This window comes from Oryzias latipes, chromosome 14 (assembly GCF_053564925.1).
Source record: "Oryzias latipes strain Hd-rR chromosome 14, Olatipes_Hd-rR_3.1".
NCBI classification, from domain to species: domain Eukaryota; kingdom Metazoa; phylum Chordata; class Actinopteri; order Beloniformes; family Adrianichthyidae; genus Oryzias; species Oryzias latipes.
In genome coordinates this window covers 14386145-14411441 of record NC_136250.1, presented here as the reverse complement: position 1 = coordinate 14411441, position 25297 = coordinate 14386145, and the positions used below count along the sequence as shown (strand labels likewise).

General features: G+C 45.0%; 1 protein-coding gene across 2 annotated transcripts; it reads left to right on the top strand.

The window, feature by feature from the left end:
- On the top strand, positions 1 to 23711 carry LOC101165334 (pecanex 3). 2 transcript variants are annotated; one of them, XM_020708857.2, is made up of 36 exons: positions 1 to 625; positions 1110 to 1597; positions 3437 to 3645; positions 3751 to 3856; positions 4035 to 4074; positions 4203 to 4298; positions 5706 to 7388; positions 8198 to 8327; positions 8963 to 9132; positions 10379 to 10436; positions 10521 to 10662; positions 10740 to 10897; positions 13240 to 13393; positions 13553 to 13585; positions 13688 to 13859; positions 13956 to 14066; positions 14198 to 14289; positions 14362 to 14471; positions 15843 to 15948; positions 16021 to 16113; positions 16204 to 16354; positions 16538 to 16682; positions 16894 to 17068; positions 17166 to 17274; positions 17427 to 17556; positions 17628 to 17686; positions 17780 to 17995; positions 18079 to 18332; positions 18684 to 18914; positions 19103 to 19206; positions 19288 to 19435; positions 19509 to 19739; positions 19815 to 20089; positions 20166 to 20335; positions 20412 to 20812; positions 21610 to 23711. In XM_020708857.2, exons 2-36 carry the CDS (start codon positions 1445 to 1447, stop codon positions 21760 to 21762), a joined length of 6768 nt encoding a protein of 2255 aa, XP_020564516.1. In that variant the 5' UTR covers positions 1 to 625; positions 1110 to 1444; the 3' UTR covers positions 21763 to 23711. The 2 variants fall into 2 exon arrangements, with proteins under 2 accessions (XP_020564516.1, XP_011481814.1); XM_011483512.3 differs by having other exon boundaries at positions 16891 to 17068.
- The last annotated feature ends 1586 nt before the right edge of the window (positions 23712 to 25297 follow it).

The following is a 25297-nucleotide window of genomic DNA, read 5'->3' as shown; positions in this document are numbered from 1 at the left end:
TGACGTAAGTGATTGTGTCAACCAAGTAGTAGCTAGCTACAGCTAGCAACTTGGTGAGCTAGCTGTTAGTAAGATTTCTAAACGGATTCTTGTTGGTTGGACCAACGACACCATGAGGTGTTGAACACCGTGACTCGGGACTCACGCTCCCGATAAGTGTCTGCCATATTTAGGGCTGAGGAGAATGGAAGACCTGAAGAAAGCAGAGAGCAGTTGTGACGAATTAGCTAGCACAAATAAACAGGGAAGCTAAGCTGTGCAGTTCTAGGACACAGACACTGCCTTCCTCATATCAAAGAAAGGAAGTTCGGATGTTCTTGGTAGGAGAAGTCGGGGGTTCTGGTGAGGAAAGCGTAAAGGCTCTATGTCGGAAAGTTCCTGTTTTTAGAGATTTCGAGAAGCTAGAAGCGGAAAGGGGTCATGGAACAAACAGGATAGCGCTTGCTAATCGTGAGCTCTACTGGGATACAGTATTGGGAGGAGGGGGGGGGGGCGAATCACTGCGAATGTCGGTGGAACCAGGCTCCCATCAGCTGACATCACAGACCAGGCAACTGGCGGACAACCAGGAGATCACCGCGGTTTATGAGGACGTCAAACGGCCATCTGTGTGGACGTTTTACCGGTGAGAATAGATATGGGGCCTGGCCGCTGGAAACTAGCTTCCAGATGATGATGTGCACCGATTGACACTCAGTTCCAAGCAGAATGCTAATCCCTCACCCTTTCCCCCCGAATTTATCTAGATAACTGAAAGAGACTGTGGCTAAGCTGCACTCCCCAGGAATTCTGGGATTTCCTTGGGCTTGGCTGAATGTTGTTAGTGCTATGAAAATGCAATCCTGCTCGTACAGCAATGGCCTGGACGTGAAAAGATGGGAGTTTTTGTGTCATGCAGTCCTAGATTTGACACCCAAAACACGTATTCATTCATATTTGAAGGAGTTTATGTAACCTGCTCATTTAATAGCTGTCAGTTTAGGGGCACTCATGCTTTTATTGCATTGATCTGGTTTCTATGGTAATCTCAGCTGCCATTGTCTCAACTTTCCAAATGCATTTCTAACAGTTTTTGGTTTCAAAATGATCTCTTGTTTTGTTTTCTTCAGATGAACGTTTTTCCAAAATAACAATGGGATGCCCATGTGCCAAAAAATCTCAACCCTGGCTCCCCAACAAGGATCTGGCAAGAGCGTAGCCACGTCGGTTCAGAAATGGTGCCTTCAGCAGCACGCAGATACGCAAGAACTTTCGGCTGCTACTGAAATCTGAAGATTCTCCTTAGCCTCGCAACTGTTGTCCCTGCTTGATGAAACCGTCTGGATCGTTATGCTGTCGGAGGTGCTGCTGTAGACACATGGTGGCGTTGCTCCAGTCGTTGCAGTGTCTTGGGCCACAGCCTTGGAGGAAGCATCACAGCTTTGGGTTGAAGCAGTGAGCAGAGATGGGCTACCAAGCTCTCCAGATCCTGAGGCAGGGTGTGTGGGCTTCACTCACGGGAGGATGGTATGTGGACCCCCATCAGAGCACGTTCTCCAACTGCTTCCACTTGTATCTATGGATATTTCTACTGGCGTTCCCCTTTCTGCTGTACATGGTAAGAGAGCAGAAGCTAATTTCAAACCTTTTTTTTTTAAATGAAATTGTGCAACAACAAAAAATCTTTGTTAGCCATCAATACAGATTTTAATGGTTTTCCATGGTAGTTCTAGTCATTAGATGTTCCTCAAGGAGCTCAAAATGTCAAATCTAAAACAGATTATTTAGAATTTAACATCCTGATGCATCTTGTGTTAATAGATTACTGTTTAAAGACCCATGTCAAAGAAAAATGTGTTTTTGGTGTTTTGAATATGTTCTTGTGCCATTTTTTTCATGATGGAGGGCATGTATAAAGAAAATTCAGCTTAAAATTGCATTTCTGGGTATCTCTTAATTTAAATTGTTGTGCATGAGCAGCAGATTAAAAAAAATGCTGTTTGAGAAAAAGCCTATTTCCCCCATTTCCAGTGACCTATGTGGTTGAGCAGTTCGGCCAATGGTTGAAGGATCGGTGGTTCGATCCCCGTTCCCCCCAGGCAATTGTCGTTGTGTCCTTGGCCAAACACTTCACCCTCCTTGCCTCAAGTGTGGCTCCACCGGGGGGTGGATGTGTATGTCCCGGTGACGGTCAGAGGGTCCGTAGGCGAGCACTGCCAGCCACGCCTCTGGCTACCTTACCATCACCAAGTATGAATGAGGAGTGAATCAATAATGAATTTACATTGTAAGCGTTTTAGCATCTGAAAAAGCAAAGATATATCCAATCCATTATTATTATTATTATTATTATTATTATTATTATTATTATTATTATTATTATTATTATTATTATTATTATTATTATTATCATTTGTGATGTAGAAAAAACAGTGGGTGGATCACAGTTCCCTGGTCTTTTCCATTCTGAGTTGAATCTAACTTTATTTTTAGCTCACAGGGAGAAATTCGCTTGTCATGGCAGCCCAAAGAAGAAGAAAAAAACACAAGTGATGGTACAATTACAGCTCGTCAGATTAAAACAACAAAGAAATCGTCTTATTTTCTCTGGTGTGGCACTTCACATACTGGTTTAATGTAGGGAGGGTGGCAGAGAGGGGGCGTGATTGAAGCCCCTCACTGATCATCAGTAAGGACTGCGGGTGGCGTGTCTGTACCCTGGTCACTGCGCTGTGCAGCGCCTCACGTGCAGCTGCTGCATCGGCCGAGGGAAGGATGTACACGTTAAACACCATAACGTGAAAATTCCCTCAGGAGATGATATGGCCGGAGAGAGAGAGAGACGCACGCCGGGTTGCACCATCTCTCGTTCACACACACCGCTGGTCCAGTTCTCATCCTAACTGGCATCTGGCTCAAAACTGTACGGCTGGATGGCTCCAATATTGTTCGTCATTTTTGTGGCACCACTAATGCTAGGTTCAAATTTAGTCTAAAAAGCATAATCAAAATATGTGTGGGAACACCGTGGTGCAGCGGTAGGGCGGTCGACCCATGATCGTAAGGTTGCAGGTTTGATTCCCGCCTTGCACGCCCATGAGTCGATGCGTCCTTGGGCAAGACGCTGAACCCCTCCTTGCCTCTGGTGGTAGGCGGGTGGCTGTGTTCGGCAGCGGAGCCGCGATCAGTGTGTGAATGTGTGTGTGACTGGGTGAATGTGACTGTAAAGCACTTTGGGCCTTGTAGGTAGAAAAGCGCTATATAAGTATACGCCATTGACACCATTTAAATATAACTCAAGTTATTGGAGTGGGTCTGTAATGATTATTGATGTGGACTAAATTTAAACTCCTTTAAAAAGTGCTACAGAAATTTTCCACCCTTGATCAAACCACTTGTGATTTTTTGTCTTCTAAATCTAGCCTGCTTAGGATCCTTTTTTTATAATGTTTTTTAGGCCCTTCCTCCTACCCTGGTGGTGGCTGGTGTGTACTCGGCTGTGGTGGCGGTTTTTTTCACCACCATCAAGGTGGTGAACTACCGTCTTCACGCCATGTTTGACCTTGGAGAGATTGTGGAAAAGAAGCAGGCCTCTCTGACAGCCGATGCCCCGAGGATGGAGGAAGGAGGTGAAAGTTCAGGAGCTCATGACGGGAATCAACACAGGTTGGAGGATTTTCTTTGGCTGCTTACACGAACAGGAAAAACAAAGGTATTCATGGTCCTAGGCCACTACTAATTTTTGAGATTATTGTCCCCTATTTCATTCAGGGACAGTCACGTTGGAGTTGAGATGACTGTTTTCCGGAAGGTCAACTCGACGCCACCAGTGCGATGTAGCTCCCAGCATTCCTTGTTTGGACTAAACCAAGTCTCGGTGAGGATCATCACATTGTTTCTGCAGGCAAAAATGTTGGGGGGGAGCGGTGGATTTTGGGCTTAACGAATACCAATTAGAGATTTCAATACAATAATTTGGGAAGTGTTGCTCAGTGCTTTCTTTTTTCCATAACCATATAACATGATTTACACGACAGCTTTGATCTATTTTTCAGGATTTCTTGCCCCATGTGGATGATGGAGGGGCTCCTAAGAGTGAGTGTCTGCCTTTTGATGTTCAATTTATGTTGAATCATTTCATTTCTAGATTCTTAAAAAAATTGAACCGAACTTTATTTGAATTCCTAACTTCTTGTTTGACCGAGTCTTCCCTTTGATTGCAGATATCAAAGATTTAATGCGCGAACAAGGATGCAATAATGTGATTGTGACATCAGCCGAACGAGACCTTGTGCGCCAGAGTTCCCTGAATGCTATAAGTAAGCTACTTCCCACGCTGTTTCAGCATCCATATCTGAAAAAACAACTTTGCGTGGCAAACAATATTTACCTGTCACTGATTCTGCAAGTTGTCCTACCTGTCCTACCTAAAAGGATGAGCGGTGTTCATCATAGATACACTTAAAGTGTGAGAGATGGATGTGAAATAAAAGAATCCAGGGAATTCTTTAAAAATTCTATGATCTTTAAAGAATGTATGTGTATAATGGAGCAGGAAATAGGTATTGACTTTGTAATGTGAAGCTGGTTGTCACCGATAGAGGCCAATTGTTTCCTGCAGGAATTTGGCTGCTTTTTTGGTCCATTCTTCCATACAGTTCTCCTCAAGAGCTGTAGTTGTTCTTTAAAAAAAATTTATTTGGGGGGGGGGGGGGGGGGGTAGTTGCTGGACAACACAGACTTCCAACTCCCTCTACAGATTCTCTATTGGATTGCTGTCCAGAAACTAGCTAGACCTCCTTTTACGTAACCACTCCTTTGTTGCCTGGGTGACGTTTGGGATCATTGTCATGCTGGAAGGTCCAGCCATGCTTCATCTTCAATGCTCTCACTGATGGAAGGAAGCTTTTTGCCCAAACTCTAGCCATATAGGGCCTTATTCATCCTTTCCTTGGTACAGATCAGTCAGCCTGTCCCCTTTGCAAAACATCGACCCCAAAGCATTATGTTTCCACTCCTTGTAACTTTGTTCTTTGTTGCTTTTTTTTTTTTCCTCCAGTGACGTTTTTATCAGAGAGTTTCTGACATTCTAATGACATTCTCCTGATCCTCCTCTGGATCATCCATATGATCTATCTGTGGTTCCAGCTTTCATTAGGTCATTGATCAGTCCCCTCATGTGGTTCTGGGAAGCTTCCATAAATTTTTTATCAGTACCAACCAGGTGAGATCTTTTAGGTGGAGGGAGATTGTTTTGATCTTGTATTTGTTCCATTTTCTAATAATTGCTCTGACAGTTGATCTCTTCTCATTAAGCTGCTTGCTTACAGGAGATTGGTCCATTCCAGTCTTGTTCCTGGTAGACAGGTAGCAGTCTGACTGTTTAAGGGTGTGGACATGTGTCTTTTATACAGATAACCAGTTCAAACAGGTTAATGAGTGAAGGATAGAAGATCCCTTAAAGAAGAAGTAAAAGGTCTGCGAGGAACACGATTCCTGCTTGTTTGTTAGAGTTCAGTTCTTATTTTCTGCACCGTTAGACAAATGAATAATTTAAAAATTATTCAATGTGATTTCCTGGATTTTATTTTTACATTCTGTCGCTCACAGTTGAAGTGAATCTATAATGAACATCACAGACCCTTCTTATCGTTTGTTTGTTTTTTCCTGCTCCTTGTCCTAAGAAGACAACTTTACAGTGTTTGTTGTCATTGTTTTTGTCTTAGGGGCTCCCAGTGTGTCCACTGCACTGAGAGAAGATCTCCATGGTCTGATGGAAGCAGTCAGAGTGTCAGGCGGGGATTGCTTGTCGATCCCTCCCTCCCCGTCGAGTCAAGAAGATGGTGGTGAGAAGGAAGGGTTGGAGGAGCAGCCAGAGCAACTTTCTCACCATAACGCTAAGGGCAAGGGCTTGGGAGCTTATTCTCCATTCGGGCCCTCTGCTGAATCCGAGAGCCTCGGGGACACCCCCCTCAGCCCCCTCATAAAGAGCAGTTTGAGCGAGGAGCTGAGTGAAAACCTGCTGGGTTTGGGCCTTGACCCGGGGGCTTTCGCGCCGGTTTCTGGGCAGCCCGGCAGCCGCAGCAGGGTGGCGCTGGCTGCTGGGTCCACAGACAGTTGTTTCAGCGCGGGGGGAGCCACTACGGACCGCGAGACACTAAGCACCGTCAGCAGCTACCGCAGCGAGAAAACGGACTCCACGCAGCTTGAAAGTCCTTCTGCGAGCCAGTCGCAGGCTGCTGACGAGCAGGCGGCGGCTCCGGGAGCCGCTGTAGTCCACACCACCGAGGACACGGCGGCACAAGGGGGCAGCGACACCGACAATCTGTCGGACAGTGTACTCCTTCGTTCCCCCTCCAAAGATTTCTCCATCAGTCAGGGACTAGACCGGACCCTTGTTGAAGGGGAGGACTTGCCCCCCGCCCCTTCTGACACCGCCCCACCCCCTCCTCTGCAGAACTCTTCTCCTTCCAGTAGCGGCTGTTCAGAAGTCTGTGACTTGGACAGAAGGGCTCCACTTCCTCCCCTCCCTCCACCTCGGCAGGCCAACTCGGTGCCTTCAGGGCTGGCCCTGGGCCTGGTGTGCTCTGAGCCGGCCCTGCCCATATCCTCCACCCCCTTCCTGCTCTCCGACCAGCCTACTCTCCAAACCCAGCAGGTCGTGCGCCCCAAAGACTTGAAGCTGCTGCGGGCCAGCGGCGGTAGCTCCGGCCACAGGCCGGGTCGGAGGAAAGCTGCGAGGAGGCGAGCGGGGGCGGGCAGCAGCAGCTTCGACTGTGGTTCCTACAGGCGGCACCACAACCACAGACAACACAGAGATTACATCCCAGTGCGCAACCGACTGGGGGCTAAAGCCTACAGTGAAAGTCTGTTTGAGGACTCCAGCGACGATGACGATGGCAGCGATGTGAGTGCTGGGTCCAGTCTGGGCTCTCAGAACCGCTTCAGCTCAGACGATGACGACGACTCCAGCTCCTCTACCTCCTGCTACTCTCCAGACCTTGCCAACACTGCAATGAAATCATCTCTCCACACCGCCGCTCAGCTGCCCTCCCCCAGAGAGGAGGACGTGTTGGGACCTGCGGGCGCCTCTCACCCTCGCGCCGCCCAGCGCTCCTCCAGCACGGCCAGTGCTAAGACTCACGCCAGGGTGCTCAGCATGGACGGGCCAGGCGGAGGCCAGGGCACTGCAGCAACGGTGCCCTCTACTCTCATTACTATGCCCTCCACCTCCACCCCTGCTCCCCGCACCCTCACCATGTCTAAATCGGATCTGGAAGCCCGGCCCGTTCACACCGACGCCTTTTCTGGGACTTATCATCGGCTGGATTCTCTTGGGGGATCTTGGACCGGCAACCAGATGGGCTGGAAGGGAGGAGAACTGGTCGAGGAAGGAGCGGTGGGAGGAGGTGAGTGATTTAACGCTGTGCTCCCCAACCCCTAGGACAGTTGGCATCAGAAAAAAAACACAACCTACATTTTTCTACATTTATGATTATACTCAGAAAACTACCAGTTTTCTGAGTATAATCATAAATCAGTAAAAAGCTTTCAGTAAAATTCAGTAAAAAGCTTTTCGAAATGAATCTTTGCCGTAATCATAGTTCTTTCATTAACAGAGATGCTGTATGGCATTGTTAGTGAATCTATGTGAAGACTTCAAATCTCTGTAGGTTTTATGAAGCTAAAGCATCTTCCACCCAGCCGCCATCGTTCTGGTCTCCTCAGCTTTGAGTTTGATTACTGTGAAAGCTCAGAGGTCCACATAATAATATTTTCTTGATACAAAAATACGTGGCGATCGATTGAAGTCATATTAACGAGATAAGGCGTTAAAAACAAAATTCATTTCTTTCTGGTGACTTTTTTTCTTGTTTACTCTGTGGAACCAAGAGCTTCTTGTTATCTTTTCATAACATTCTGCTGCTAATAAAGTTGTATTCTGAAGTGCATAAAGTAATATTGATTTTGGTATATTGATTCTGTCATCTTTGATGTCAGATTAAATCATATCCTGGGTATCCATAATGCCTCAGTAGGCATATCTAAACAATAAAAGAAATGAGAGACTGCAGATAGAAACAATAGTTGGTTCCACAGTTTAAGTCGGTGTTTGTCTTTCATGACATGTTTAAAACAAAACAAAAAAACAAGTGCACTCCACACCTGATTCTGTATTTTCATGTGCTCTGATTTTCTGCTGCTCATCTCTCCTCAGCTTTGGCGTCAGAGGACGGCAACAAACATGAAGCAGTCAGCAGTGTGAAGAGGACCCAGGCCATCCGCAGAAGACACAACGCCGGAAGCAACCCTACGCCGCCTCCATCCACCATGGGGTCCCCTCCCAGGTTGGTGCGGCAGCGAGACCAAACGCTCTCCTGTGTTGACGAAATTAAGCAAACGCGTTGTTTCATTGTTGAGGGTCGTCAGGCCTACATGAAAAAGTGCTCAGAAATGCAATCTTTAGCTAAATTTTCTTTATATGTTTCCTCCATCAGCAGAAAATGCTGAAAAACACAAAAAACTAACTAGAAATGGTTGACTTTTTACTAGAATCTAACTTTGATTTACTTTATAAACAAATGTACTTGTCTTAAATTGATTTTACATGTATAGTGGACATGTATGGCAAGGTATGAACTCCTCATTCATTCCATATACTAAGACTTGTCTTGTTTTGTAGCACATTGTTTCCTCGTCTTTCACGAGGGTCACATTCTAAAAAGAACCCACGATGGGTGAAATCCATGAAGCAGGATAATTTATATGTCTAGTATTCCACTTTGATTATAGATGTTTTAAGGCTGTTAAGCCTTCACTACACAAATTCCACTTAAAAACCAAATGGGCGAGAACGGAAAAGGTGAACTGTACTTTGTATCAAAACTAAATGAACCCTGAACAGATTTAGCTTTGATGAACACATCCAACGTCCTGGTGGTGTCGGCCCTGATGGGAACTGTTCTCTGTCTCTCACCTGCAGCCTTCAAGACCTCCAGCGCACCCGCACCTCCTCCCATTCACGCACCCGCACCCTGCCCTCCGCTCTGCAGTTTGCCTCCTCCCTCCTGCTGCCCCGCAGTGGCATCCACGAGGCCTCCACCTTTGACGACACGTCAGAGGGAGCCGTGCACTACTTCTTTGATGAAAGTGGTAAGTTGATAACTACTGGGGCGTGGGGGGAAAATCCATTATTGATTTGAAGAGAATGGACATTCAGATTCATTAATGATTACGAATCGTTTTAGGAATTTTAAACAGTGGATAACCAAAAAATGAATCTGATTTAAAGTAAATAAGCAGGGTTTTCTGTTCTTTCTCAAATGGCAAAGAGATGGTTATGGATAGAAGTGTTTCTGCAGAGTGAGCTTTTGTTCTGCTGCTCAGTACAGCAAACATGTATCTGAGCATGTTGATCACCTCCTGTTCCTACACAAGAACACACACATTTGCACCATACAAAATAAACATTGGACTCAGAATGTTTTACAATAGATTATTGTTTTCCTATAACTTCTGTTAATGGTCAACTAAAATTGGTTTTTGTTTTTTGATGTTATGCATTTTATTTGTTTGTTTACTGTGGTCTAGACACCTTTCATTTAGCTTGATGTGAGTTAAGTAGAGTTCCATCAAAGCTAGTCTAATGATGAAAAGGGACGATATATTATTTAAGGTTTTTGAGTTCAGGGGGAATTTTTTTGCTTTTCTGATGCAGTGAAAGAATTTAGATTACCAAATGAAATATTTTTCATGTCAGGATTTTAATGTTCTCTATACAAGTTAAACTAGTATGTTGACCTTGTCTTTACTCAAAAAAGCAATTTTGGTGGAGAAGGTAAGGAATATTGATCTAGCGTCTTGCGGTAAAGAGAAAACATTTAAAAAAAATAAAGCAGATTCAGGATTAATTTAAAATGTTTTCATAATGTAATCGTTTTCCTCCTGAATCGAATCATGAGGTGCCTCAAAATTCCCACCCCTAATAAATACTCTGAAATGTTTAGCTGTAAAAATTCTGCTTTTTAAGAATTATATTCTAAGCCTATAAAGTGTACAGTTGCTAGGCAACCGAAAGCTGATCGACTGGATCATAAACTGTGCTCTGTTTTGAATTGGCATATTTTAGGTAACGCAGAATGGGACATTATCCTGAATAAGATGAATAAGAGGATGTGATCTTCAACGTTTGTTTCTAAATTTCATTGATGAGTTTTTGCTCAAATCTATTCAAATCCAGTCGATGTCCTCAAAAGAGGCTTATTGTTGAAAGTTTCATCATTTCATAAAACAAACCACCTAATATTTAAACACTGTTAAATGTTTAAACAGTGCTTCTTATGTTTAACAAAAGGCTTCTTTTTTTTTTGGTTTTAAGTATTCTTTTTGTTGTGTTAAGGAGTGAAGAGGTCTTACACATTCGGACCAGCTGGAGGCGGCTATGAGGACCCGGTTCAGTGAGTTCAAAAGAAATCTTTTGAGTTTCTTTAGTTGCCTGTAATGAGAGGGATCAAAATGGGCCCTAAAATCTTTCTTTCCAGGGAAAGAGAGAGGCAGTCTCAGTCATCTAGCTTCACATCCACTGAGGTCCCTGAAGGGGCTCCGGTTCTGTCCGTTCTTCAGCCCAGACCTGTGGTTCTACAGGGCATGCAGGTGCGGCGGGTACCTCTGGAAATGTCTGAGGTTAGCATTCTTTTATAACTGTGGTTAGAAGTTGGAGGATTCCTGCATCGGAATAACTGTCCGAAACTTTTCTGCAGTTCGATCTGGATCACGAATCTTTGCAAGAGTCCCAGGAGAACACTCAGATGATTGAGGAGAAAGCCAAACCCAAACAGTATTACCGCTTCTGGGTGCTACCCGGAAAGTGGCTGCGGGTCCGATATGATCGGTTGGCTCTTCTGGCTTTACTGGACAGGTAAGAAAGTTCAGGTTCAAAACACTTTGTATACGGATGAATATGTTCATGTACAATCATTTAAAAAAAAAAACTGCATCTACGTATCACTTTGTTTGGATGATTGTTCAATTTAAATGTCTCAGATTTAATAGTCAAATATGTTGGTGGTAGTGTGATGGTTTTGCAGCTTCAGGACCAAATAGACTTGCATGAATTATGCTTAATAATTCTAAAAAAGAAAAGTTTTCCATCTCTTTGTGACCTGAAGTTATGTATATGAGAACTGGACCCAGTGAGTGTGATGTCACCCAAAGATACTTTATTACATCCAGCTCCAACAAAAAAGGCCATTTAGTCGCCATTTTACCGCGATATACACGCCGCCATGTTGGAACCAGAAACCGTCAGTAAGCAGTGATTGGTTTTAAACACCCGACATGGGGGCCACCAGCCACCAAACTTTTAGTCAGGCATCTGATTGGTTGTTTTATAAGTTGAATAACTTGCACAGCAGAAAAAATATCATTAAAAAATATGGATTAGCAAGAATTTGTAAAAAAAAAAAAAAAAAGAAGAGGTATCGGAGCATATTTGGAATGCGGGATGGGAGGGTCACTCAGTCCAGTTCTCGAAAACAGTCAGTGGTCTCGACCCCCCCCCCCCCCCCCCCCTACAAAAGAAGGGATCCTAAACCCTTTCATGTTGCCGAATTTCATCAACAAATTTCAGGTTATGATAACCGTTTGATTTCAATTGTTACAGCAAAGAGAGCCCAACCACTTCCTATGTTTAGGACTGACTTCGTTTTTTACACAGAGCTGCAAGGATTTATGGTTTTAATTTTCTTAAAATATAATTTTGTGTTTCTTTATATCATCTTTGTCCTACATGTTAACATTAGTAAATATGTATTACTGTAAAGTAAGAAGCACACACTCCGTCCATCCGTCCATCCATTCATCGTCTTCCACTCATTTAGGACTGGGTCTGGGGGCAGCAGTGTATGCAAAGATGTCCAGACTTCCCTCTCCCCACTCACTTCCTCCAGCTCCTCTGGGTGGACCCAAAGCAGGGGTCGGGAACCTATGGCTCGCGAGCCATATATGGCTCTTTTGATGGTCACATGTGGCTCGCAGACAAATCTTTAATTATACTTCTTTTTTCATTAGTCCTTCTCGGGTGCGATGCGATGCCAGAGGCGTGCAGTAGTAGCGGTGCTTGGAGAGAAAACTATCAGTTTACTATTATCTATTATTTCACAGAGTTTGTACCAACTGGAAACCTGTGAATTGCCGTGCCTAAAACTGCGCGTTCCCGTCTCTGAGAACGAGCGCGCAGATGCGGGGACGGGATGTGTGAGGGAGAAAGCAGAGAGTGGGGTGGGGGGGTTGTGGGCTCGGCCAGCAGGTGAATCGCGCAGGGATTGTAAAAACGTAAAACCCGCTGCCCGTCACTCACTGCAGCGTGGGTGTGTGTGTTTGGCTCCACGTCTGTCTCACATCTACAGAACATTCAGACCTACGATCACGTTTAAAGTCTCAACGCCTGCATGAAGCAGAAACTCACCACGTATCAACCAACCAGACTACACCATCAGCAAAACCACCACGAGAAATATTTATCAGCAACAGCATTACAATGTTATTAAATAGAATCCACATGTTTATTGTCATTTAAAAATGTTGAAATTTCATCAAATGCCCACATTTATTGTATAATTAGTTTTAAACATATTGTCGCGGATAGAGTTTAACTGGGTGGCTGTTGGGCCGCGTTATAAATTCTGGAGTTCACTAAACGCATCAAGCAGAGATCTGATTGGCTCTCAGTTCTGTCACTCAGCCTGTTGTTCGGTAGTTTGGACCAATGGGGTTCAGCTATGGGCCAAATAAGGGAAATGGGAGGGCTGGAGCGGGAGCAGGGGAATATAAAGTTGGGAGAAGCGCTTTTATCTCGCTGGAGAGATTCAGGAGTTGCTGAATTAATTGTACAGCGTTTGTTGTGGTCTGCAGTAACCAGAATAAAGAACCTTAAAAGAGGTTAAGACTCAGTGCTTCAGTATGGGAAAGGGACACTACATTATTGTATGGCTCTTTCAAAATTACATTTAAAAATATGTGGCGTTTATGGCTCTCTCGGCCAAAAAGGTTCCCGACCCCTGACCCAAAGGCATTCCCAGGCCAGACAAGAGATGTAGTCTCTCCAGCATGTCCTGAGTCTTAACTGGGGCCTCTGCCCAGTGGGACATGCCCGAAACATGTGTGCTTCCCCCTCATCTTTAGGGGGAAGCACACATGCAAAGAGAAGGAATCAGGAGTTCTCCTTTTAAAAAGATCCATTCTTTTGTTTTTGGCTGCCAGGAACCGGCGTGTGGGAGAGAACGTGTTTGCCGTCGTTCTGGCCAGTTTGGTGGCTTTCCTCGGCTTTCTTTTGCTGCTTCAGGGCTTCTTCAGGGACATCTGGGTTTTCCAGTTTTGCCTGGTCATTGCCAGCTGCCAGTACTCCTTACTAAAGGTACCATACAAAAAACCTGTTTTTTATACTCAGAGGTGCTGGTTATTACTGTTATTAAACCATAAAACAAACAGGATTCTGATTGAAAGCCTGAAAGTAAAGGAAAAAGTGTTTTTTTTTTCTTGTTTTCCTCACACTTAACTTCCTGTTTTCTTCTAGAGCGTACAACCAGATGCTGCCTCTCCCATGCACGTGAGTTTCCCCATTCCAGATCGCTGGAGGCTAACATCGAGACGACTAAATGTTGCGATGAAGCTCCAGTGAATCTTTCACGGCTGTTTTTCTTCCTGGCAGGGTCATAACTGGATCATAGTGTACAGTCGGCCGGTCTACTTCTGCTTGTGCTGCGTGATGATCTGGATCTTGGACTTCTCTGGACACTCTGGAAGCCTGCAGCCCTTCTCGCTCTATGGTGTCACTTTGTTGTCTGCACACTTCCTGCTCTGTGTCAGAGACATGCTCATTGGTTAGTTATAATTCATGGATCTGCTTGTATGGATTTTGCAGCCAGACCTGTGTTCAGAGGAATCACTGAGCTGTGTTGTCTGCTCCTCTTCCACAGTCTTCGCCTTGTGTTTCCCGGTCATTTTCTTGTTTGGGCTGCTACCTCAGGTCAACACTTTCATGATGTGTCTGCTTGAGCAGATCGACATGCATGTTTTTGGTGGAACTGGTAAGATTTCCCCCCGAAAAGACAATGCGACTCTTAAATTGTTTGTGAGGACATTTATTTTGCACCAAATCTCTTAAAGTCTGCCTGTGTCGCTTTTATTTTCCCTGAAATTCTTTCTGATTCCTCCTCAGCTACAACCAGCCCGCTCTCCGCTCTGTACAGCCTTGCACGCAGCCTCCTTGTGGCGGCACTGCTCTATGGGTTTTGTCTCGGCGCCATCAATGTAGGTGTAGCAGAATGGCAGTTTTTAGAATAAGATCACTTTTTATTTTAAATGACTAATATTTTCTTTCAGGCCCCTTGGGGAGACGCCCATGTGCCGGTTCTGTTCTCCGTGTTCTGTGGGCTCCTCTTGGCCTTGTCCTACCACCTCAGCCGCCAAAGCAGCAATCCAACCATCCTGTGGTCAGCGTTTTTTTTTGCTTCTCTTTGTTTTATGAAATGGATAGATGCAACAAGTCTACCTCCTTAACCTTTTAACATCGAGGCTTTAGCTCCAGTGTTGACTTCCTTTCGAGTACCATAACTACGCGATGAATGTAATTCCAGCTTATTCTAGATCAGAGAAAAGCAGGCTTGCATTGATATGCAGCACTTTATTGTAGTGAAGTGTTTACGCAATCAACATAAATCAGCTGATTCTTCAGAAAAGCGCCAAAGCTGATCTTTTCTCTGTGACAGAATCATCTGATTCACAAGTGGATGCATCGGAATGAAGTGGAGCAGGGAGCTTGTGTTTGACAAATACAATCGTTTTCAAGCTTCATTTTTTCCTTTGCTTCTGATTCACAACAAGATGAATGAAGAAATACTCAGAAATGCAATTGTAGGCGTAATTTTCTTTATACATGTCCTCCATTATCACAAAAATAGTACAAGGACATTTTAAAAAAACAGTTTTCATTGGAGTGGGTCTTTAAAATCCCACTCCAACTATATTTTGTTGTATTGTAAAAGTGTTCTCAGTGGTGGATTAATTAGGACTATGCAGTTTTTAGCCAAAATTAAATAGCTTGTGTCATATTTTAAGACATTTTTTCTGCAGCACGGCAGTGGTTCATTAGAAATTCACCCATGACTTGTGGGCGGGGCATTTGGCGCAGAAGTTAGCCATAGAGTTGGCCTTGACTCATTTCCCATCAACCCTTAGGTTTACGCCCTCCGGCTAGCTTACAGCACCTCACAAGCCCAAACTAACATTAGTGTAATAAAAAACAACGAGCAATACTGGAGATATCCAGGCGTACAGTTTTGAGCCAGATGGCAGCTCAGACGAGGAAAATGAAGAGGTACATGGATCTAGTTGTCTGCAAGTGGAGGCATCCGAATTTGGGCAGAGAAAGGAGACTTTAGTCCTCATATGCATCACAAAACCGAGGATTTTTAAACCGATGGTTTTATTCTTCTGATTTAAAACGATTTGAATAAAGAAATAGTAAAAAAACAGTTTTAATCTTAATTTTCTGTATATGTGTCCTCCATCATGAGAAAAATGCTACAAAAGTATGTGGAAAACACTGTCAAAACGATTTTCACCGGATTAGGTCTTTAATGACTGCTTCTAGATCACATTTATTAGAGCAGATCTGGTAGCCGTGGCAGCAGTTTACTAGTATTTGGACTATTTCTCTTAGAAACTCTTGAGGGTTTGAGAATGACCTTCACACATCAGAAGTCACATCCTGCTGATTCTTTCAAGTCTCAACCTGGAAATCAAGTCTTCCATCCAGAGTTTCATCGTTTTCACCCTTTTTTTTCTTCTTTCCTTTAAACTAGGTCACTTGTCCGGTCTAAATTATTCCCAGAACTGGAGAACAGAACACCAGAAGAACCTCCCGTTGAGATCAAGGACCCCCTCCCCGAGAAGCTGCGTAACTCAGTGGTAAAGATTTCATGCCTACGTTGACTGGGATTCTATTCCCCAGCAGTTTTTAAGTGGAACTTCTCTGTGCAGAGTGAGATTCTTCACTCAGACCTGGTCATGTGTCCCCTCATGGCTGTGATCACGTTTGCCATCAGTGCCAGCACAGTTTTCATCGCTCTCCAGGTCAGTGGGCGTGTGATCCGGACTTTCCTCTCCTGATCTTCACTCTGCGCATGAATTTTCAACACAGATGTTTCTCTCGTTGACCTGCAGCCCGCTCTCAGCTTTGTCCTGTACACCCTGGCTGGAGTGGTGGGCTTCATCACCCACTATCTGCTGCCTCAGCTCCGCAAACAGCTGCCGTGGTTTTGCCTAGCTCACCCTGTGCTCCGAGCTAAAGAGTACAGCCAGTTCGAGGTCCGAGGTAAGCGTTGCAGTGATTATCTTCCCTCAGAATCCAGCAAAGAGCTGGTTCGTAGCTCTGCAGCATGTTAACTTCACTAAGGACACACCTCTAATGGATATCTCAAGAACATTTTGAGTTTATTTTCAAAGTACCAAAAGCTTTTCATTTGAAAACTGACTCGTGTGAGGTCACTTTCCTTAGATGCCGCTCAGCTGATGTGGTTTGAAAAGCTGTACGCGTGGCTCCAGTGTGTGGAGAAATACCTGATCTACCCCGCTGTGGTTCTGAACTCCCTAACAACGGAAGCCCGGACAGTCGGACAGAGCCACAAAGAGCTCGACATCTAGTGAGTTCCTGTTTGTTTGCTTTTCTTTTAGGTGATTCAAACATTTCAGACAAATCACATTTTCTGTAAATAAGGATGTTTTTTTGCACTTGAATTCAAAAAGACTTCATTAACAGCATTGTTAGCTATTTGTTATGCAAAACAATTTAGAGGAATGACAAACCGGCCGTTTCTAGAGTCTCTGTGTTTTTTTTTTTCTGTCCCACAGCAGCCGAGCGTTCTTCATCTCAGTGGCGGGCATGAAGTTGCTGCGTTCGTCCTTCTGTACTCCGTCGCAGCAGTACGTCACGCTGTGCTTCACCGCGCTCTTCTTTCACTTTGACTACCCACAATTCTCGGAGACCTTCCTGATCGACTACTACTTCATGTCCATTCTCTTCAGCAAGGTTGGAGCCCCGCAAAGATATTTAGCTTCATTTTAAGGGATGTACTGTCAGAGTAGCATTAGGTTGTCATTTCTTCCTCGTATCTTGTGCTTTTCAGATGTGGGACTTGCTGTACAAGCTGCGTTTCGTGCTGACGTACATCGCTCCTTGGCAGATCACCTGGGGTTCGGCCTTTCATGCTTTCGCTCAACCCTTTGCCGTGCCCCGTATCCTTCCATTACTCCATCTGTTTACTGAAAACACATAAACAGATTTCTGAAACTGTAGCTGTAAGATTTAAGACAAGGAACTGGCCTAGAGGGTCTCCTTTGTTGTGAATCTTTGTTTCTGGAGTTTCCTTGACCTGCTCCTGTTCCAGACTCTGCCGTACTTTTCGTCCAGGCCATCTTCTCCGCTGTCATCTCCACCCCTCTCAACCCCGTGTTAGGCAGCGCCGTGTTCGTCACGTCCTACACCAGACCCGTCAAATTCTGGGAGCGGGATTACAAGTGTGTGAAGGCAGCGCTCATTCAATCTCAAATGTGGTTCCTTAAACGCTAACTTTTGTTTGTGTTTGCAGCACTAAGAGGGTTGATCACTCGAACACCAGACTGGCCACTCAGTTGGACAGAAACCCAGGTTTGTCCTGCTTTTCTTTTACGTCTGATTTTTTTTATTTTGTGGAGGTTTTAAGTTTCATAGATGATTCTTCCTTTTTTTCCCCCCGTAAAGGTGCTGACGACAACAACTTAAACTCTATTTTCTATGAGCACCTGACGCGCTCCCTGCAGCACAGTCTGTGTGGAGACCTGCTGCTGGGACGCTGGGGGAACTACAGCACGGGCGACTGCTTCATCCTGGCCTCCGACTACCTCAACGCTCTGGTGCACATCATTGAAATCGGAAACGGCCTGGTCACCTTTCAGCTGAGGGGCCTGGAGTTCAGAGGTCGGCGTGAGCTTAAAATGACCAGAGCATTCAAAGCAATCGTAAAATGGACAGATTTCATCCATTTTTGTGTTTTTTATTAGGTACCTACTGTCAGCAGAGGGAGGTGGAGGCCATCACAGAAGGGGTGGAGGAGGATGAGGGCTGCTGCTGCTGTGAACCGGGTCATCTTCCCCATATGCTGTCTTTCAACGCCGCCTTTGGGCAGCGCTGGCTGGCCTGGGAGGTCGCCGCCACCAAGTATGTGCTGGAGGGATACAGCATCAGCGACAACAACGCCGCCTCCATGCTGCAGGTCTTTGACCTTAGGAAAATCCTCATCACCTATTACGTCAAGGTGCGTAGCTGCAAAGAGAAATCCCACCACGGGGAAGGCAAACGGTTTGAAGACCCACTTGGGTCATCGGTTGACCAATTTTCAAAGTGTTCCCAGTGCGATTTTTATTATGATTGTGTTGTTTCTTAGACAAAATCCCAAAACCTGTGTTGTTTTCTAGGACATAGTTTCTGCAGAGCGGCAGGAGTTCATTAGAAATTCGTATCTCGTATTCGTATCTCAACTTGAACACAAAAATATTCAGAAATACAATTTCAGGCTCAAATTTCTGTCATAACTGTATGTCCTCCATCATCAGAAAAACATCGGAGTGGGCCTTTAATGTCCTTTTTTTTTCTTTTCTTCTAACAGAGCATCATCTACTACGTGAGCCGCTCCTCAAAGCTGGAGGAGTGGCTGGAAAACGAGACGGTTCAGGAGGCGCTGCGGCCTTGTCTGGGTCCTAATTATGTGGACAGTGACCCCACCTTTAACTTGAACATCGATGAGGACTACGACCACAGAGCCTCTGGCATCACCCTGTCCTCCTTCTGCATGGTTTACCTGGACTGGATTCAGTACTGTAACAGCAGGCGTCAGACGGTTAGAGCAGCTCACACTCAGGTTTCAGAATAAAAGCAATCTAGTGGATTATCTTTTGATCTCAGAACTAAATTTTTTTTTTTCTGTTTTAAAACAAAACACAAAATTTTACCCGACAATGTTACTTTTATTCTATTATAAGTCTATAAACCCCAAAATAAAAAGCATTTTCTGTTGTTTTGTTGCAGCCGGTGCCTTATGAGAGAGATTCCCCCCTCGTCAACCTCTGCTTTGGGCTTTGCATCCTGGGAAGGAGAGCTCTGGGCACAGCCTCCCACAGCATGTCTGCGAGGTTTCCACCACACCGCTCTGTCTCTGCAGTCCACTCTATGCCTGTCAGCGTTTTTACCACTTCTTGTTTCTCCTTTGGCAGTCTGGAGCCGTTTCTCTACGGTCTGCACGCTCTCTTCAAAGGGGACTTCCGGATCACGTCTCCCCGTGATGAGTGGGTTTTTGCGGACATGGACCTGTTAAACCGGGTGGTGGCTCCAGGAGTGAGAATGTCCCTGAAACTTCATCAGGTGGAGCTTTACAAGCAGAAAAGTTGAAATGCTGACGATTGAGAAACTTGCTGACTGATCTTGTTCTTTCTAGGACCACTTCACGTCTCCGGATGAATACGAAGACCCCATGGTCCTGTATGACGCCATCACTGCCAACGAGGAGAAGATGCTGATCTCTCACGAGGGCGACCCCGTGTGGCGCAGTGCTATTCTGGCTAACATGCCCTCGCTGCTAGCTCTGCGCCACATCATGGATGACGGCAGCGACGAGTACAAGATCATCATGCTCAACAAGAGGTTCCTCAGCTTCAGGGTCATCAAGGTCGGTCCTTGGTTGAAGCTGCTTACTGATCACATTCTGATCATCCCTGACTGTTCGCTGTCATGCCCCTTACAGGTGAACAGAGAATGCGTGCGTGGATTGTGGGCGGGGCAGCAGCAGGAGCTGGTTTTTCTGCGGAACCGCAACCCAGAGCGCGGGAGCATCCAGAATGCCAAACAGGCCCTGAGGAACATGATCAACTCCTCGTGCGACCAGCCCATCGGCTACCCCATCTACGTGTCCCCCCTCACCACCTCCTATGCTGGGGGGCACGGCCAGCTGCGGTCAGTGTGGGGAGGGCCGGTCAGTCCACACAACATTTACACCTGGTTCATCAGCAGCTGGGACAGGTATGCCCACCGAACATCGAGCAGGCGTCTGCCCGCGTTCCCTCCAGATACGGAGCTCACATACATTTGTGTGCAGGTTGCAGAAAGGCTGCGGCGCCGGCTGCAACAGCGGAGGAAACATCGAGGACTCCGACTGTGGCGGAGGCTCCGCCTCCGTCCCCGCCAACCCAGCAGCCCACGTCTCACAGATGACTCCGGCCTCCAGCATTCCCCAGCCTCACATCACGAGTGTGCAGCCCTCCATGAGTGAGTGAACATTTAAATGCTAGGAGACATATTTCTTTTGACTAAAGACCTTAAAAATCTATTTCTGTCATTCTAGGTTCAGATCACCCTGCAGGCCTCACCCAAAGCTGGCCGCACCACCCGCAGCACCTCCCCTTAGCTCTGCTCAGTCAGTCGGAGGGCCGGATGGAGGCCAGCCTGCTCTCCTCTCTACAGCGGACGTCCTCCATCCAGGGGCTGCTGGGCCAGCAGCTCTCCTCCTCACAGCTGTCCTTCAGCACCTCTGTGGCTCCTCCCCCTCTTCCGGGCCCCGAGCGCTTCTGTCCGGCGGCTCTCCTGGACAACTCAGGGCACAGGGCGGGCCAGCGGGCTGGCCTAGCACACTGCGGCGGACTGCATTACGAGGGTCACTTCAGCAAGTGGAGTTTCTCCAGCAGGAAGGGCTTTAACGGACCAGCGGAGGTGGAGGCGGGGCCTGTGCTGACCGTTCGCACACAGGTAAAGGCGCTAGCCTGGAACCTGCTTCCAACTGTAGTCTGTTATCAAAGGTATAAAGGCAGAGGTGATCTGAAAAAGACAATCTGCAGCAGCAGCAATTCAGCCATTTCCTCCTCAGGCGGCTGGACTGTTTCCTTTCTGTTTGTCCCGTTTTGGCTGTTTTGATTTGCAGCACTCGACAGGAACGGGCAGACAAACATCAGCCTGCGTGTTCAGAATAACCAAGCCTGAACTTTTAGAGTTGGGGATGGAAATTGGTACTTGGGTGGCGATCCAATCCGACTCCATTCACAGATGGGACCACAGTTCTTACTGTTTTATGATCTCTGAATGGTTGCTCTTTTTACTGGATGAATGAAAATTACAATAATATCTTTATACCTTCATTTAGAAAAAGCAATCAAAACACAGCAGATGGAAGCACAAAGATTTTGAAAGATAGAAATTATATTTATGACTTTAAACAATCTCACACACAACATATCCTGAAACCATTTTCCCCAGTTATACCATCCTGAAAGTTTTACTGACTACAGTTACGGTAGATAGACGACGAGAGGATCAAAGACACGGCAACATCTAAATAAAAAAGACTGTAACGACTAGAAAACACACAATCCTTTAAACTGACAACAGATTTTGCAGTAGACATTTTTTTCCAACTTTAGTGGAAATAACAATAAAACCACCACTCATGTAACAGATGTGTTTTGGTAGGAAATAAGGTCTAATTCTACTGTATATTTAGGGATTCTGTTTTAGACTTTTCCTAAACTACATTCTTGTTTCTGTTCCAGCCCACCACCTCTGTGCCCCCCCTAGAGGCCAGTGCAGCACAGGATCCTCTAGGAGCCACTCAGACCGCTGACTTGGTTTTGACGCCTGCGCGGGACCCCCTCGCCACCAGAGACGGATCCACGGAGCTGCCTTTACTCGATCACCTGCACTGAGTCTGCGAGTCCCCCAGAGTCGCCGCGGAACTGGAATCAAACTCTCTGCTTTGATCCCAAAACGAGTGTCTGACAGAACGCCAACGCTTTTCGCCAACCTGATTATCCCAAAGTCCTTCCTTTGACAGGCAAAGTTGACGGCATGAACGCTCCTCTTCAAAGACACTCCTCTTCTCTACAGACAGCTGGACGGTTGTAGGACGGTGACCAGGATGAGCGGTCCACGCATCAGTGAGCTTCAGCATCAGGACGGTTTCTTTTTTCGGAGAACGCCGTTCTGCAGCGGATGTCTACAGCACCCCCGCCCCCCCCCATTCAGAGAGGATCCACTCTGCCTCTGCGGAACATTTAGAACCTTCTAATCTAAGTCCAGCACATCAAGAAGTTAAAGAGCAGTCCAGGCTTGTCCTTACTTCCTGTTTTTGTCTTTTCCTCCTCCGAACAGCCTTTTCCTCCAGCTGGAAAACTCCTGATTCAGGCCCGCGGGTGGAGTTTGACCCGCTGGTTTACAGGGAACTCTGGCCGGCGAAATGAACGTTGTGTTGATCACAAACTTCTTAAAGTGGGAGTGTTTTGAAAGAAGCCTTATCCAGTCATCAGAATGTCCTTTTTTTTTGTTTCAGTTTACTTGAAAACTCTGGAGTCCTTCTAAGATGAAGATGTGCAGTTACGTTTCTCTGTTCAGCCCCCCCCCCCTCCCCCCAATTCCCATTCCCGCACTACTGCCTCTGCATCTCCTGCTACAATACTACTACACCCACTACAACTGCTGTCTACGCCCACATCCAGCGTTTTAGTTGGAAATGAGCAAAAGGTGGAATATTTATTGGATTTGTTTTGTCTTTCAGGTGTCAGGGTTTGTCCATATGGGGGTGTGCTGTTGTGTTTTGAATAGAGTATCTGCCTTTTCTGTCCACTTTTCACCAGTCTCCTTCCTCCTTTTGTATGGCGGTTGTCTGTTCCCAAGCTCCTCGTACAACTGGAAGCGTCACTTGAAGCGTCTTGTTTTTGCACTCTGACCACTGTGAAAAGCAAGCACTTTCAGTGTTTTTTTTTTGTGTGTGTGAAGCTTAAACAAAAACAAAAAAAGAAGGAGAAGCGGTCAATCCCAACAGATGTTTGCCTCCTGTTCTCCTGGCTGTTGAGGTTTCGTCCCTCTGTTGTCTGGAGAGCAACATTGTGCCATAATCCTAATCGCCAGATAGTTTTCTAGGGACCTTAAAAAAATAGCTGGACTTTTATTTTGACACAGTCTTTTGTTTTGAAATGAATTTCCTTTTTGAGGTCACATGATAGATGCCATTTCCTCCAGGTTGAAACAAAATTGTTCCTTGAGCTGTTCGGGTTATACAATTGCAAAGTTTTGGCTTTTTTTCTTCTCCCTGCTTAAAAACAAAAAAGTGCACAAAAAAATAGATTTTCCTCAACATTTACATCCCTCGCTGAACATTTTTATAACCCCACAACTCAGGAAAAGCAAACTTGTTGATCAGCGGTTTTCACTCCATTTAGCAGCAGAGTGGCGATCTTGGTTTTTTCCCCCGTCTTTGCTGGAAGTCAGGGAAGCACAAGCTGATAGACGCTGGTGTGAAAAAAAGGGACTTCTAATCTTTGAACTGATGTACAGCATGTTTGCTATATGAATATATATTTAAAATATAAATCTATTTTATTATTGGGCTTTGGGGGATTTTTCCTCCCATCCGATGCTGCAGTTTGGGGAGGGATTTTTGAGTTTACCCATCAGAAAGGAGAAACGTTCTTCACACTGAAACCTGCAGTTAAGTGGAATGAATACCTTTTTTTTTTTTGCACATTCTGTATCATACACCTTTTTTTGGATGGGGGTTGTCTTTTATTTAAGAAGTTTATCTCAATGTTCTGTAAAGTTTTTTTATGTGGTTCATTTTTTTCCCTTCTATTTAAATTAAAAGTTTTTTGTCTTTGCATTTTATTGTAAGTGGATTCTTTCCCTTGAGGTTTATTTTGTTTTACCTATAAATACAGCATTGAAAAATATTATTCTGCCACACGAATTTAAACAAACGTCTCTCCAGAGTCCAGATTTTAACCATAAATACCGTATTTTCCGGACTATAAGTCGCCCTTTTTTTCATAGTTTGGCAAGGGGTGCGACTTATACTCCGCAGCGACTTATATTAGAAATAAATTGAAATAAATACATTGTTAACCCTCCTGTTATGTTCATTTGTGAGGAACAGAGATGATGTTCCTGGGTCAATTTGATGTATGAGGTATGTTAAGTGTTTAGAGTATGTTAAGTGACTCAGAGAATCAGCAAACCTTTTTTTACAATAAGATCTTGAAGGCTAACAACATAATATTCTATTTTCCAATGATTTCATAGATTCAGAAATGCAATAAAAGTGAAAACTGTTTCTACAAATACAGGATGAAAACAGAGTATTAGTTGGCCAATGATGCTTCATGAAAGGAATAAATAATTAAGTAAGAGAAAGAATTACTGTGAAATTATTAGATAAACAGTCTGCTATGATTGTGTCATATGAGGTTGTGCAAGTCATTAGTTCTTGGTCTCAGATTTTGTCAAATAAATTTCCCGTCAAAATGCGATTTATAGTCCAGTGCGACTTATGTGTTTTTTTCTACTTTATAATGCATTTTTGGGTTGGTGCGACTTATACTCCGGTGCGACTTATAGTCCGGAAAATACGGTACTGAGATGTGGATATAAAACTGTTGGGACAAAAAAAATCACAAGGAACGTAACAGTTTAGATCGATGCTTAAATATCTTTATAGAGAAACAAAAGAATTGTTACTAATAGCGGTTACTGCAGTGACATTTCCCTTAGTATTTAGCTTTAACCCTTGTGCTATCTTAGATGACCCCACCCTTACATTGACGTGTTCTCCCTACCATGACAAAGGTGGATAAAGGTGGAAAGATTTCATGTAATCCATGGACACCAGTGAGGATCACAAATCATTGAAGAAAAATGTTTAGCGCACTGTCTAGTGGGTCTAGATGACCCAACTCCCAATGGTAAAGTGCCTAGGATAGCACAAGGGTTACTATGGTCTGGTACTATTGTGGATATCTTTTCTCATGTGTCCACAGCTGTGTGGAGTTTTTATAAGAGAAAATTCTCCTCACTTCCAGGTATAGGGGGTTGTTACGTCACTCTGCAGCCCTGTAATGCTAAAAGAGCCCAATTGTTTATCTATCTACCTATCTGTCCGTCCGTCCGTCCGTAGCTATTTTCTTCAACATGGAAGGGCATCATGCAGCCCTGGAACCTGAGGTTGCAGACCACTCTGTTATGGACGGTTCGCCCGCCCTTCTCCCCCCTGGTCTCCACCAGGAACAAAGCTTTGGTCCAGTTCTTAGCCATCAGCGTCCAGGCTATAGGGTTTATTCATCTGTTTATCCCTCAAACGCATCATTGGTCCAGAGCCGATAATCGCAAGCACATTTTTCTGTAGCACAAATAAATCTCATCAATATCCAGTTCCTGAGATCTTTCCTTACTCAAAAGCATTTCCTTTCAGCC